The 15,921-nt window shown below is 38.1% G+C and overlaps 1 protein-coding gene across 1 annotated transcript in view; it reads right to left on the bottom strand.

The window, feature by feature from the left end:
- Window positions 1–4,832: 4,832 nt before the first annotated feature.
- LPCAT1 (lysophosphatidylcholine acyltransferase 1) overlaps window positions 4,833–15,921 on the bottom strand; it is a gene marked incomplete at its 3' end in the record, with an annotated part of 58,844 nt that continues 47,755 nt past the window's right edge. The window contains exons 11-14 of the mRNA XM_082276989.1: window positions 15,103–15,256; window positions 14,126–14,224; window positions 10,045–10,183; window positions 4,833–5,017 (exon numbers count right to left, since the gene is read on the bottom strand). Coding sequence (XP_082133115.1) covers window positions 4,833–5,017; window positions 10,045–10,183; window positions 14,126–14,224; window positions 15,103–15,256 — 577 coding nt within the window. The remainder of the gene's footprint in view (window positions 5,018–10,044; window positions 10,184–14,125; window positions 14,225–15,102; window positions 15,257–15,921) is intronic.

Here is a 15,921-nt window from a genome sequence, read left to right on the forward strand (position 1 = left end):
AAACTTAGTTGGTCAGAGTTTTAAATCTGAATTTTCTTTTCTCTCCAGCCTAGTTTAGTTAGTCCTGTGACGTATGCAAAGCTGTGCTTACAGGGCTTTTTTTTTTTTTTTTTTCCTAAGATCACAAGATCTACAGCAAGTGCTACTAGGGTGTTGTGGTTTTGTTGTTCTTTTTTAATTTTTAAATTTTAAATTTTTTTTTGTCTTTTAATGAGAACACTATTTTTGAAGGAGCAGAGAGCAGAAGGTGACTGAAACAGTTAACATGAGAAGCTCTACTTACCACATGGTAATATAAAAGTAGGAAGAATAATTTAATGGCAATACCAAAGATGGACTTATCAGGGAACTCATAAATAAATAAAACCATACCTGCTTCAAAAATTTATCAGATGTTGAAGTGCATCAATGACTTTTCCAGAAAAATGTTTACTGCATTTTATGAATACAAAAGTACTCCAAGCAGCCCAATGCTTAAACTAGCTAACAGAAGTATTCAGCTTGCATGAACACATTAATAAAGAGCCCTGTGTGACACTTAGCTATTTCCTTCCGGCAGCTGTGTCACTTAAGAGGTTGCATCACTTCCCTACTGCACACGTGTCCTTTTCAACCCCTGTGACCTAAGGATTTATACCTTCAAAATGGGATTAGCAAACACACACAAATCTGTTTGCTATTTATCACACTTAGATCATTCTAGCTACAATAAATGCATCAAAACGTATAGTGTAATTAATGAATATAAAACTAAATGTACACCCTAGTTTCTCCATAAGGCTTATAGATTTCCTATGAAGCATTTTATCTGCTATAGCAACGGACTCTCCAAAAAATCTGTAATAACACTCACCGTACTGTGCTAGAGACAGTGGTTTAAACATGCTTTGCACCTACTAAACATTTGTTTGGTTTTAGTGGGGCTCCATTTAGCTTGAAAAAATATAAATGAAGCAATAAAAAAACCCAAACCCCCAAATCTTCAGTTATCTTGGATTTTGTGCTTTTCTGTGTAACTTTAAATACTTGTTCAGAAGTATTACTGAATACTTCTGAGCCTTGGCTGGGTACCTCATACAATATGTAAAAATTCAGGTTGATGCAAGAGCTCTACTTGGCAAGGGATGGCAATGTTACATAAGAGTACAAAAATGCTCATCAGAAATGTCAAATGCCTTCACACCCCTACATTTTTTTGTATAAGGATTATTTCTGAAGTTAAGTAGTTGCAAAGAATCAAAGTAAATTCTGCATATGTCTCCTTGTAACTTTAGGGGCTGTTGATAGTACCTGTTAAAATGTAACAATCTGCCTATAAAATCAGTAATATTTTAATGGAAAGCATTTACATGTCAATGTTTGGTGAAGGGGAAAGGAAGTTTTCACTTCTACTCCAAGTTTGCAGCAAGTCACTGAAACTTGACTGTCAAAACCCAGCTGCTCCATAGTCACATGCCTCTAAAAAGGGTTCTCATCAGGAACTACTGAAACACTTCTGCAGTTGGAGTTTGATGCATGAGTTGTAACAAATATTGCTGCAGTCATGCCACATGTTACAAGTCTTGGCCCTCAAGAGTCTGAGTTCACCACCCTGTGGTAATGTGGCTTTTCTCTCACTACAAGGCACTCTCATATAATATTCTACAGTGGAATTATATTAATAAATCTCAGTGTTGGTGACATGATGTGTGATCTAATGCTGTTTCCATGCATGCTGATCCTTCATCCTATCATTGATCCTATTATGTCTCCATCTCATTCAGTAATTTCTCAAAAGAGGAAGAATCACAATTCCTTCCAGAATATGTTGTTTTGTCTTATGCCTTTTTTTAAAATGAGTTTTAATCCACCAAGAATACTTGCTTGTGACTTGTGTTGGTCACCAGCCTTCTGCAGCAGCTCTGGCCTGAGCTCACTGGTGCACAGGACTTTCCGTGCCTCTTCACCACAGAATGTGGCTCCTGTTTAAGGGCCCATCTACTACAGGCTCCAGCGCCCTTTAGTGTGCTCTGTACAGCTTAGGTGCACACAAGTACAGCTATTATACTCACCACAATTACAAAGCATCTCAAATAAAAATAAAAAAAAGCCAATGAACCTATGGGCTTTCATAAAACAGACCCCCAAGTTACTCACACCATACGTGCAAATTAGACAATAGTATTCAACCAACTTCAAGCAGCTTTCTTTACTCTTTCACAGATGTGGGCAGAGTATCTCTTCCTTTGGAGCTTCTCTCACTTCAAAGTTATCCACAGGATTCTATGCTTACCTTTTTCTTCTTTTCAGACACGTGTTGGGGAACTCTCTTTCTCCGCATTCTGAAATTCTCAAATTCCCAAGCTCACATACAAAGCAAAAGATAAATATCTTAGACAGGCAGCTTGAGCCACGTGCCATAGTCTTGTAGAGATGCAACATGTCCAGACTATATGTGCCTTCCCTTACATACTGTATAATTACAGAAAACAGACCATAGGGACATTTCCCTGTGACCCCGGGGCATGATCAACAAAATCAAGTGTCTCTATCTCAGCTGTCTTCTCTGTTATTAAAACCTCCGGTGAAGGAAGGCAGGCACTTCACCCCATCTGGAATTACCCTTCTCCTTAGCTTAACTAAGTGTTTTGTCAGAGACTTTTCCTAATGCTTAACTTGCCTTTTCAATTAATAGCTGGTATCTACCATCCATGAGTTCCTGTTTTCTCTATAACAATTTTTTCCATATTTGAAGACTGTTCACATCTTCCTTCAGTCTCCTCTTCTTTGGATTAAAGGATACTTTTGATCTCTCTTTTTGAGTACTTTCTGTCCTCCGGACTTTATCCAGTTACACCCAATCTCTCTCAGGTGCCCCAGTATGAACAAGTACCTCAGGTGAGACCTAATCACATCTTGGTAATGCAAAAATACCACCCTGCTTCTCACAGGCCACATGCTGATGCATCCCTCTATCATGAGCATCTTTTCTGCAGCAATGAGTTAACAGTGCTCAGTTTGACATATTCTATGCCATCCCTGCCTCAAGATATAACACAGTAATACCTTCTCCCTCCTCTGAGCAGCTGACTATTCCTACTTAACTGTACTTTATCATATGCCTTATTTTTTCAATCCATTTCTCCTGTTTTTCATGATCAATTTTAATTCAAGTTAGGAAGTCTGCTGCCTCCCTGTCAGCTTGGCTTTTGTTACCTAGATAAATCAAAAATTTAATTATTGTCTCTACATACCTTCATAAAGCATATTTTCTTACTTTTTTTCCCTCCTACCATTTTTATTAAAGCCAGTTCCAGTTTGGAGACCTGTCACATATGGTTAGGGATTTCTAAGGACACATTCCAATACCCTAATGAGCTTTAAAACACCTCCTGCTATTTAAAAAAGAGTTATAAAAGCATTTGGCACAAACAGACTTCCTTTGCTAAAATTCCTTCCTTTCAAATCTAGTTTTAAATTCCTTTGTGGAAGACTCAAATCTCAACAGTTTTCCAATCACAAAATCATCATATTTTAGCACAGCTCTACAAAATTAGTCAGAAATTACTTGAAAGATTTTTTTTTGTTTGTTTGTAAGCAGAGTTGCCATCACAGTTATTTTGTGATAGAGTCCTCCTTCCTATTCCTTGAGGCTTTTGTCACATTTCCTAATCAACGAAGCTCTGTGGTTTTATAATAGTCCTGATTTTTCTCTGAGACCCCCAGTAGTAGTTAAGGCATCTGGCTTTACAAAAGGAAACATAGGTATTACTAATAGAAGTGTGGTGGGTTTTTTTAACAGTTCTAAACTATTCTAAGATTCATATATATTCTATGAAGTATATGTAATGTTGCTATAGAGATTTAACTAGCACTTCTTCAGGATGTTCTGTAACTTGTTGCTGGCTTGGCCTCTGAAGTGACTGCAACCTTTTCCAACTTGTGCTGATACACCAAAGTTTTCATGGTGTGTTCCATGCTATGTTATCTGTACAGGCTTTCTACAAAAGAAACCTGTGATTCCTGATAAATCTAAATCAAATATAGCTGTGTAAACATCTCCCATTAAAATGTTTTATGGACATGATTTGAATTGGTTGTAAGAGAAAAGCACAAACAGTTCAGTTACGTATTTTCAAACAGTATGTGGCATGTCAGTTTGGAAAGAATTCATGTTTAATTGCATCCGGAATATTACAGTAGAAAAGTGTTGGGGTGATGGATAAGGAGCCTTTCCTTTTCATTCTACCATGGAAAGAGAAATAATTTTGTCATTCAACAATAAAAATAAGAAGTAATCCTTAGCAAGTTTTTGTATGACCATTTCCAAACTGTTCACTGAAACCAAAACAAAGGGCCAAAGTATGCTTGCTTTGCTCAAGAGAATAATCCCACTGAAATCAACAAGACTGACTATTCAGATATGGACAGCAAAGTTTGGCCCCAAATAAACATTCCCATACCTAGGGAAAACACTGATCATCAAAGTGCACTTTACACCATAGTAGCTACAGTTTCTTTATACATGCACGGTTTGTGCGACACTTTGTACATGGAACTAGCCAATGGAATATAAATAAGTTGTGCCGCTTCCTTTTAAATATGAACATTAATAATGAAGCACATTCACATTATTACCTTTCAAAGACCTTTTAAAAAAAAACAAGCAAAAACAACCTTTCCCAAAGTAACCTGGAACATGTTGTTAAATATAGCACATACGATTCAAAGGATGGTATTAAGATAGATTTTTCACACACAAAACTGGTATTTGCTGTATAATTGGAGTGACTTATGAAAATTCCAAGAAAATACAACCCTCTCACCAGGAGAGGAAGGTAACAGTTGTAGTGTTAATTCAGTTTCTTCTGCAGGGGCTTCTTTCTATCTCCAGCGTTGTCAGGGCTGAAGTCAGTACAGATGCCATTAGGAGCAGAAAGAGATGAAGTCTCCAAGCCACTCTCAGCTCCCATCTGATCAGCATAGAGATAGTCTTCTGCAAAGTGTGGGTGCAACTCAGCAAATGTGTAGAAGTCATCTAAAAAAAAAAAAGTTGCACAGAATCAGCTCTTTGAAACAGAAGGATGCTAAATTTGAATACTTACACATATATAATCACATGATTTCTTCAGAGAAAAATAGCAGCAGTTAACATAATGCTATCCCCCGTGCTTGTTTTAGCTTCTCAGCAAAAGTTTACCACATTCGCAGAGCTGAGATGCTGCAAAGAGTTATCTAAGCCCTCTGAAAACACTTCAGGCCAGAGCTTAGCTTGCATGAAGGGGCAAACAGGCTCAGATTTGCATTAAAATGCATGATGAGCACCACATGCCCTGACATAGCATTTCACTATTCACTGGGGAAGTACAGAAGCCCTCCAGCTGAAGATCACTGAACATCAAGAGTCATTTCTTAAATTCTTAAAACTCTTTTGCAGACATGCCCTTTAATACTTTGCACTCGTAATTTGATTCAACCCAACAGCAGCTGTCATTGCCACCTTCTGCTTTCAAGAGCATTTCAAAAGTCCCAGTATTTTAGAGAATAATATTGAGGGGATAATTTATAACACATGAAAAAACTCCTGATTTTAATGTTGGATGATAATACAATAATAAGAAGAGCCAGATTACTTCTTAGGGGAGTGGGAAAGCCTTAATATCAAGAAGTAACATTTTGTGTTAAAAATCAGACTTTTGAAACTTTGTCTCAATTTGCCCATATGACTTTATTCAGACATGATTTGAACAGAGGATACTGTAAAGGATCCAAGCAACAAGCAGCTATTCTTATAACATAAACTGACACTAGAAAAATCTGGATGTGAATGTTTTCACTAATTCAGTCACCTACAATGTATCACACACCTCCCACTCAAATTCACTGTGCTATCCCAGAAGAGCTCATGATCAGAGAGTGCTGTGAATTCCCCGGAGTGCAGAGCGATGACACCTGAAGAAGCCTTTCAAAGGAGTGAAGCCCAGTTTCTCCTAGTACAACTGGGCTGGTATGGAAGAAGGGAACCACTGCAGCTTTCCCTCTCTGCCACTCTTTGAGATGACATGATTTTTCACTACTGCAAAGGGCAAGGGAATGCCATATGGCTCACAAGGCACTGAAGTTGTAGGGCAACCCTGCCTCTGAACTGTTGCAAAGGGATAGATGGGGAGAAGGAAATAAGCGTAACTTTATCCTTCCACTAACAAAAAAGTGGGTATCCTTTATCCACAGTTTATATAGAGTATTCTGGACCTATAACTTCAACAAAAGTTGATGAAATTTAGGTCATGAAAACCAACATTGCTATCTATGTTGAAAAACCTCTAGGTACAACAGTCTGATGGATCATATAAATGCTAAAGTCTCCATGAGGAAAGAACAATCCAAAATATCTGAAAATGCACACAGCAAAGATGTTTCTTTTGACAGTGTTTAATGCAAGTTCAACTTAAAAAAATCTCGTAGCGAAGAATTTGATTCATCTAACCTTTTTCAAGACAGAAACATGGGACTTTTTAATATTTAAAATATTTAACAGTGGTAGTATTTGCAAAGATGTATTAGAAACACTTGAGGGCAAACTGATTCAGAACAGTTAAGTACATTCAATGAAACCAACTGATTATATTCTTTTTCTGCAGCTAACAAGGAGACAGTAATCAGCTGTCAGCCTTAATCTTAACTGGGTCTGGCCTGCAGCAGGACCATGAAAGCATTCCCTTTTTTCATATGGATGCTTTAAGCACATCCCAAGGACGTACTGTTTTTTGTAACAACACATACAATGTGTGCATCATATTAATGACCATGAAAAATAGCCTTTTTTTCTTGGGAAAGGTCATTCTAATATTTGGCTCAACTAAGATAAATACAAAAATTTCAACCAGCAGCACCAAAGATGCTCTTACAATCACATTAAACATGGGAAAGACTGGACTATTTACTGTAGATGCCAGTCTAAGTGATTTCTCAAGAATTTACAGTATTTTTTCAGAAAATAAATTCAGAAAAATCCCTTGAAGCAGTTGTTCACACAGTTACAATAGTTTATATCCAAATTTTCATCCTGATAATTATGTGAGGATCCATCCCCCAGTGTTTTAGCAGTACTGGATCTAAATGAAAAACCTCTGTTTTCAGGGAGCACTGAATTGAACAGGGTAACATTTTAGATAGATCTCAGTAAGCTGACATTTTGGGTCCTGCTGAAATAAGTCCTGAAGATATTAAGGAATATTTATCAAGGTTGTACTCAGCAGAGTGCAATGAAAAGTGCTTGGAATCCCATTTGCTTCATTCATCAGAAATGTGAAACAAGGGGATGTAGAAAGAACCAGCTGTTCCAGCATTACTTCTAATCACAGAAGAGCTCAAACTGAAAGCAACTGTGAAGCGCTAGACTGAAGGAAAGATTACCTCAGTCTAACTTGGGGAGGAAGGTGATTTTGCTTCTACCTCCACTAAGAGCAAAGAGACATAAAGAAAGAAAGAATCCAAAGTGGAGGTAAGACTCACGTCTGTATCTTTGTATTAAGTATGCATATGCACTGCAAGAACTTCAAGAGGTTTTTATCCTACCCTTGAAACACCCTCCTACTACTTGCTGCTCCCCCGGAAGCTCTGTGTTCACCAATCTCCTCTAGTTTTTGTTTCCACTCAGGTAATAATTACCTTAGTGTACAGCAACTTAACAGGATAATCCGGTGGTTAATATATAATCATTTTAAATAATGCATCCTTCTCTGATTGTTCATCCATGCAGATACTCCAAATATGGCCACTTCCCCTTTTTTTCTGGTTACAGCAAGCCAGGCAGTCTTCAGAACACTCTCACAGTCTGAATTGTCTATTAAGAGCTGGTAGAGCGTTTCCTAGAATTTGAGATGCCCTCCTAGAGAACCTATTCAGACTCCCCAGAATCATGTCTTAAGACTGATAAATCTTGCCTCTGTCTATATTAGACTAAAAGGATAAGCTTTGCAATCAAAGTGCACCTGAACAACTAAGCCAGCTGCACACTGCTCAAGAGAACTGATACACAGATCTTTGGCAACCAGTGTACTTTCAAATGCAAGAAAAATCCAGATTTCCAACAATTCAGACTCATGATTACCAATCTAGTTACACAATCTTGATTTTGCTACTGGTTATTCTGTTTACCTGCAACCTGAGCTTTTCCTTTGGGATGAGATCTGTGGCTTCAAAGACTCTGCCGTGTGTGCAGCAATTTAGGTTTGATACTTTTATCTTTCGTTCTTACAAGTAAGACTTGACTTACTACTCCTGCTTTAAATTCCAACACCCTAGAAAGAAGATTGTCAGTAGACCTCTGCTGTGTGTATCCAAAGTAACATCAGTTCCAACAGATTCAATGTTTTGATTTCTCAGAACTTGTCTGGACAATATCTTCAGAACCGTGTAGTCTTCAAGTTTTTTCACCTCTCCTTTCTAGTAAGTAAGTGCAACAAATTGAGCATGTGTGAAGTTCCACATAATCTCGGGAAAGGCAAGAGGTTGAATATTTGTGGCAGGAACTTTCAAGACAGAAATACAATACCAAAAGTTTATTTGCAACTTCTAATTCTCTAATCTAATAAATTGGATATTTATTCTCACTATTAAACTTCCAGATATGTTAAAATGACATGTTTCTATTATAAAATGAGCACTTCTCTCAGAAAAAGCACTAAGGAAAGTTTCAAAGAAATTAAGTAAACACCATGCTACTATCTACTTTGTGTTGCCTCACAAAAGACTGTTCTTGACTACAGGAAATAAAATGGTGAAAATGAGAGCCAAGCACTCCAGTGGCCACTGCTGTGGCTTGGTGGTCCACATTTTCTTGTGATGGGAACATATGAGGACCACTTAGGGAAGAAGTGCAGATTAACTGCAACTATTAAAGATGAATATTAAAATACTAGTTCTTTGGTAACTCACATGACCTTCTCTGAGTTCACTTGTACATGACTACAAATTTAGCTATTCTCAAACAATGAAATGTGCTAAAATTAGAGTTCTGCCATGCTTACCAGCTAAAGATTTGTGCTGGTATTTTTGAAGCTGGTGACTGGGAGGTGGGGAGAAGAGCTGAGTTGGGTATGAGTTGGAAAACACAGCAACAGTGATAGGCAGGAAGAAGGCAATGGGCAGGATGGATGTGGAAATACTGGGGATGTGACAGATGAGAGGCACAGAAAGGAACAGGGTAGGGCATCAGGAACCAAGGAGAGGAGACACAGTCAGGAAATAAGGAAAGGACAGTGGCAATGACACTCATTTCAGTAACTAAAATATTTTTGTATTTGAAGATTTACATGCATATTGTATGATTGAAACACAGGAACTACTAGTGTAGAAACTACGATTTACTAACACTGATGCATTAATTTGTAAGATTTTTACAAATTAAATTCGTACTGATTATCCTGAGGGAAAAACAATTGGAACAGGGTATGTCATAAGCACCTCTACTGGAAATACATAATATGTTGGCTATCAACAACTCAGTTCATACTTAAATAATACAACTAAATTTAGAACCTTACTGCATAAAACAAAGAATCTGAAGTAACACACAAGTACTCTGACTCCCAGCACAATCTATTCACCCAGGTCTCAATTTTTCAAATTCAACTTTCTCGCCTCCGTTCCACCTACATTACAGACTACATAATAGGCAGCCTGGTTAACCCCCTCTTTTTCTGCTCCCAGACATAAGATACAAAACAACAGGACAGAGCTAAGGTAGCTTCCTTTAAAACTACATATCCACACACATGGAAGTCACAGAACAGAATATGCTGAACGAGCTAATCCTTGTATTATGTGACTTGATGTGTTAAGGGAAAACCGAAAACATGCAAACATGGTATTTGATACCAAAGGCGAAACTAATTTTTAAAATGTAAATTTACTTTGTTTGCAGTGCTTCTATCAGTACTGAAGTCAATAAGCCAACTAAAAAAGGTAGAGTTTAATAAAAATACAACTTCTTTGTTTATCAACGTGAGTGCAGGCAACTTAGACATTTTGTGCCAGTTCAGATGCAGTTAGAATACTTACCATATGTAATCTTTCCTTTTTCGTCTTCATCTACAGCCCTAAAAAGATGTGTAACATCAATCTGTGACACACCCATGGCAGTCTTCAGAATATGAGCTAAATCCTCTTCTGTTATAGTTCCGCTTTCTGACTGGTACAGCTATAAATCAAGACAGCAAGATAAATCATTGCAAAGCTGAATGCCAACTCCTAGAAACAACACTACATCGAAGTAAAGCGAAATAAAAATTTGGTATTAGAAATTCTAGTCATTCTCAGACTGATGTGATATATCAAGGATTTCAGATTAGTCTGGGTAAAAGATATCATCATCAGTTCACCTGTGTATGCTTAGAAAGTAAAGCTTGTTATATTCAGAAGAAAGTCCTATGTTTACATGCCTAACCACTGGAATTACAGTGATACTCAGGGACAAGACTGTCAATCACTAACAAGTTTTGCAAGTATATAAATGAGAATAATATTCAGTCCATCGAGCTACATGTCTAAACTCCAAGACAGTCTGTGGTATCGAGAGATATATTTAGGTCAGCTTAAATCAGATACCATTTCCACTTGGTCAGATGTAAAACTCAAGATTCCTTTGACCAAAATCCAAAATCCAGTTGGCATAAAATGCCTGTATCTAAATGGCATTAATCAGGAGAATCCTACCCCATACATCAGTGATGGGCATATAATTTTCTACAAGTATTTGTTCTAGAAAACAAGAATTTGCATAATCTTACATCCTAAAAAGTTCTCACAGAAGGAGTTAGTTTTACTACTGACAGATTGATAACTAAGAATAATTGTTCATAGTCTCATTCCATCTTTGCATATGTGCAGTTTTTCCCTGAGAAATGGACCTGAATACTTCAAAACATCTGTACGAAATACAGCTTCATTAAGCTTCCTTAAGATAACTCAATTTGCCTGTACAATGTAAAGTGAGAGAGAAGAGTTTTTGAAACATTCCTGTCTCCTTTTCAAGCATGGTAACAACTGCAAACATCAAACAATGTAAAAAGTGCTGTTTTGGAAACTTCCTTTTCATTTCTCTACATCATCGAGAAGGTGGGAACTGATGAGATTGAACAAAACAGGCATAAGTATGTATTTTTCACACAAGCAGAAGCTGTTGTCATGAGGTAGCACACCTCAGTGGAATAAAAATATTGAAGTTCCATGGAAGACAACATACGCTCAAATCAGGAATCGTGCCTTTACCCCCCCAGCACCTAACCTGCACAGTGTTTCACAGGAATAGGGGAAAGGACAAGACATTTCTTAAATAAAACCTGCTACCTTTTGACAGAACAAGCAGTCAGGTAGTACTGGGTGGTCAGGTTCACAAACACCATATTGACAAGATCTACAACAGCCTTTCGTTTCTTTAGCAGTTCAGAAGGGAAGGTGCAGCACTTACACCGGAGTGCAGCTCTTAGTCCAAACCCCCTGCCAAGGCAGGGCCACCTAGAGCAGGGTGCACAGGAGTGCATCCAGGTGGGTTTGGAATGTCTCTAGAGAGGGAGACTCCACAACCTCCCTGGGAAGCATGTTCCAGTGCTCTGCCACCCTCAACATAAGTAAGTCTTCTTCATATTGAGGTGGAACTTATTGTGATTTAGTTTATGGCCACTGCTCCTCATCCTGTTGCTGGGCACAACTGAAAAGAGTCAGGCACCATTGTCTTGACACCCACCTTTGAGATATTTACATGCATTAATGAGATCTTCTCTCAGTCTTCTCTTCTCTAGACTAAACAGTTCCCTCAGTCTCTCCTCATTGAAGAGATGCTTCACACCCCTCATCATCTTTGTGGCCTCCACAGGACTCTCTCCAGTAGCTCCTTCCTTGTACTGAAGATCCCAGAACTGGACACAGCTCTCCAGATGTGGCCTCACTAGGGCTGAGTAGAGGGGAAGGATCACCTCCCTCCACCCGCTGGCCACACTGTTCCCAGTGCACCCCAGCATCCCACTGGCCCCCCTGGCCACAAGGGCCCTGCTGGCTCATTGTCAGCCTGTCATCCACCGACTCCAGGTGCTTCTCTGCAGAGCTGCTTTCCAGTAGGTCAGACCCCAGGCTGTGCTGGTACTTGGGGCTATTCCTCCCCAGGTGCAGGACCCTGCACTGGCCTGCACTTGCTGAACCTGATTGGGTTTCTCCCCATCAAACCCTCTAGCCTGTGAAGATCCCACTGAATGGCAGCACAGCCCTCAGGTATATCTCTCACGCCCCCCACTTTCGTATCAACTCCATATAACGATACTATTTTTCAAGTTCTTCAGTCATATACGAAACGCTCTCACTTTTAAAACGTGTAGCTATGTGAAATGTTGCACTTTTTCTGAAAGCAAATGACAGCAAAAAGTAGCAGGAGGCAGAGGACAGCACCTGTTCAAAGTCATACACTCATGAACTGGCTAGATCCTTCAACGGGTCCAGGTAAGCTGTGTGAATATCTTACTGTATGTGAAGTCAGGACAGGAGGTAGGAATGGATTAAAATGGCTCTTTCCTTTTTTTTTTTTTTGCCTAGAACGAGCAAAATTTCCTCAGCTTGAGACTTTTCGTAACTGTTCCAATCATCACTAGTAGGATAAAATGAGCCAAACCTGTTTTCCCTGGCTGAGTACTTCTTAATACACACATAAAGCTTCTTTGCAGTTTTACAGCTAATTTTATATTTTGTAATTAACAAAGTAACTCAGAATTATGTATTATGAGTTGGAGAATGAAGCAGATAAGGAAGAATAGAAATTTTCCTAAGAAACAGTTTTATTAACTTCAAATGCTTCCAGAAAGAAAATAACCACCCTATCTTAGCTTTTCTTCCTCTCAAATGATAAAATGATATTGCACATTATGAAACATGACAGCTAAATTAAAAAAAAGAATTCCCCAAAGCCCCCTTTACGTTTACTTCAAATTTGTTCATTTTAGTATGAAGACATGGAGCTGACCAAACAGCACCTGACTATTTCTCTGTGCCATTTCATAGCTGAAGTAGACGAAGTCAGGACAGAGACCTTTCTGTCAGCTTTTCCCTCAGAAGAAGTAGCTAACAGCAGCTATTAGTGGCAGATTTCCCACAATATTTGTAGGAACTAATTATTTTTGCTCTTTCCTCCTTTGCCAAATTTATTGGATTCTGGCCGAAGGGTAAGAATGATACATGTGAACACTAAGCATTCACAGGAGCCTCATTTCTTCAGCAAGACGTAGTTGAAGTCGTCATGCTGAAGAACCTGAACACAACTACACAGAAAAGAAGGCTGCAATGTAGCACCATGCAATTGAATGCTCTCAGCTCCATGCATTCACTAGTGAAGACAGCATCAAGACTTAGCACTTCTCAGTTTCAGTAACACTGAAGACCATGTGAATTCAAGGCAAAGAGAGAAGATGATGCAGGATGCAGCATGTTGAAACAGTAATATTAAAGAAATTAATTGAAAATTAATACATCGAGGTGTCAGAAACCCGTTGGTTAAGCATTGCTGCTGTCACTTTCCCAAAAAGCTTGCATTAACAATCTATGGTGATGCTACAACAAACCACTGAGGCTAGAGCAAGATCAGGAGCACTTCTGGGAAGCATCAAGTCTGGACAAAGACTTCACGACCACCACACAAACATGGTAAGACTAAGAGGGAAGAAAATCTTTACAAGAAGAAAAAAGGAGATAAAAAAAAATACTCTATTAACATGTAGGAAAAATTTAAAAAATACTTTATTAACTTGAAAAATTAGATTTGGTTGAAACATTCTAAGAGTAGTAAGTACAACTCAACAGCCGGTTTGTTTAGAGGAATCAATATGAAGGACTTGAGGTTTGAGACTTAATTTGCTGAAAAGGATTCTACCAGAATTCTACAAAGAAAAATTTCAAACAGCAAGCTTCCATAATTTTACACAACTCACACTTGAAATGCATTCCCTGTTAATGTGAACTCTTAATCTAATTTTCCATTAGTACCATTTTAAAATGTAATTAAGTATTAAAAGGGAATGTGGAAACTTCTATTGAGTCTAACGCCAGTATTAACAATTTCTAAAAATAAGTAAACTACATAGAGCAAAAAAATGCTGCTTACCTGAAATGCCAACTGAATTGTTTCCAGAGTTTTGGATGGCTTACAGACAACTGACAGAGCAATGACAAATTCCCGAATGTCAATTACGCCATCTTCATTCTGTGAAGGAAAATCTCCCCTCAAAACAGTGCAGTTTGTCTGAGAATTTTCATAACTAACAGTTGCTAAAAATACAGAATATTCAGAAAGATTTTTACATGTGCCACAACAAAAAAACCAGTCTCACTGAAATGAAATCACATGAGGACAAGAACCTGGGTGAAAGCCCTGCAGGTCCTTCTCAGAGTCTCAGTCAAAAGTCATAGCTTAAATATTCTTGGAAGACAGTGCTGCTTCTGTCACCCTTCACTTGCATATTTAAGATTTTTTCCATTAAACCATCTGAATTACTGGGCTGAAATTAAAACCAGAGAACCAGAGGACAACACACCCTAATTTAAGCCCTGAATACATGACATCTGCTCCAAGAGAGAACACTGTGGACATATCCCCCTCCTGGTCCAGACAGCACCTCATCCTGACAAAGATAATCATCATTTCTCCATTCTGACTGATTGCCAGAGGAATGAAAAACTGGTTCATTTGCCAAGATCCTTCAGGTTTCAGGCACCGTAGAAGAACAAGTTTATTTGTATTTATTTATATTTATTTACATGGTAAATGAAATATCAGCTACCAGACACTTCATTCAGCTGCAATGAGCAGCAGCAGAGGTCTTGCCTGACCCTTTCTTCCTCTTCATATTTTGCATCTAGAAAAAAACAGGTTTTGTCCAGCTGATACTCCTTTTAAGTTCTACCTGAAGGAATGCTTTATTTAGCTGATATGTGCCCTTACCTTGCTGAAAGGGAAGTGCAGCAAGCAAATACTATGAAGTGCTCAGAATAAGACCTCAGTGAATTTGATTGAAACAGAAGTAGGCTAAAGTGGAGTTTACCAAAAGTAATAAATTTTTAAAACTTAATATTGCTTCTTACCTCATCAAAAAGTGCAAACATACTTTCTAATGTCTGAGAAACTGGAAATTCCAAGTAGGCTGAAAATTCTTTAAGATCAACCTTTTCTTTCTTCATTTTCATGGCACTTGCAGCATATTTATCAAGATCATCTTCAAGTTTTTCTGGCTTCAGCCTATAAAGCGTATTATTTTTGCAGATTTTAAAAATCAACCCAGTTTTAACAATACATATTTGAAAATACCAAATGAAACAATGGATGATAATGGTGTAAAGCATTACAAAGTCTGGATTAAGAATTATTACACAACTTTATTATAAAACACTATATTTCTGTAATTTTAAAGCTCCCATTAGTTCTCAAACTGTTTTAAGAATTACTGCAAGGGCTTAAGAACCCAGGACAAACTCACGTCCTTCAGTCTACCTTGGTTATAAGCCGTATGTGTAAGCAGTTCAACAGGAAGAAACACAGTCTAGAACTAGCTAGTAAATTCCAAGCATGGAGAATGAGGTGGAATTTAAGTCACCTGAATATGGCTGTATTGCAGGACAGTAACACAAACAAATTATGTTTCCAAATTCACTAATGTCACTGAACAGGAAGGATATGATGCATCTTGCCTTAAAAAAAAAGATCAGGGATTACATAATAGTGATTATACTGTTAATCCTGTTTGTCAGTCCTCATTTATCACATTCAGCCTTTAGCTGGACACCATTATGAGGTAATGGTAACCCAAACAAAATTCTAGCAGTTCATACAGCTACAGCATTTCCTCAGTCCTTCCCATTGCAAAGCCATACCTTGAATGCTGAATGAACAGCTTTATACTTATG

The sequence above is a fragment of the Coloeus monedula genome (assembly GCF_965178545.1).
Source record: "Coloeus monedula genome assembly, chromosome: 1".
NCBI lineage: Eukaryota > Metazoa > Chordata > Aves > Passeriformes > Corvidae > Coloeus > Coloeus monedula.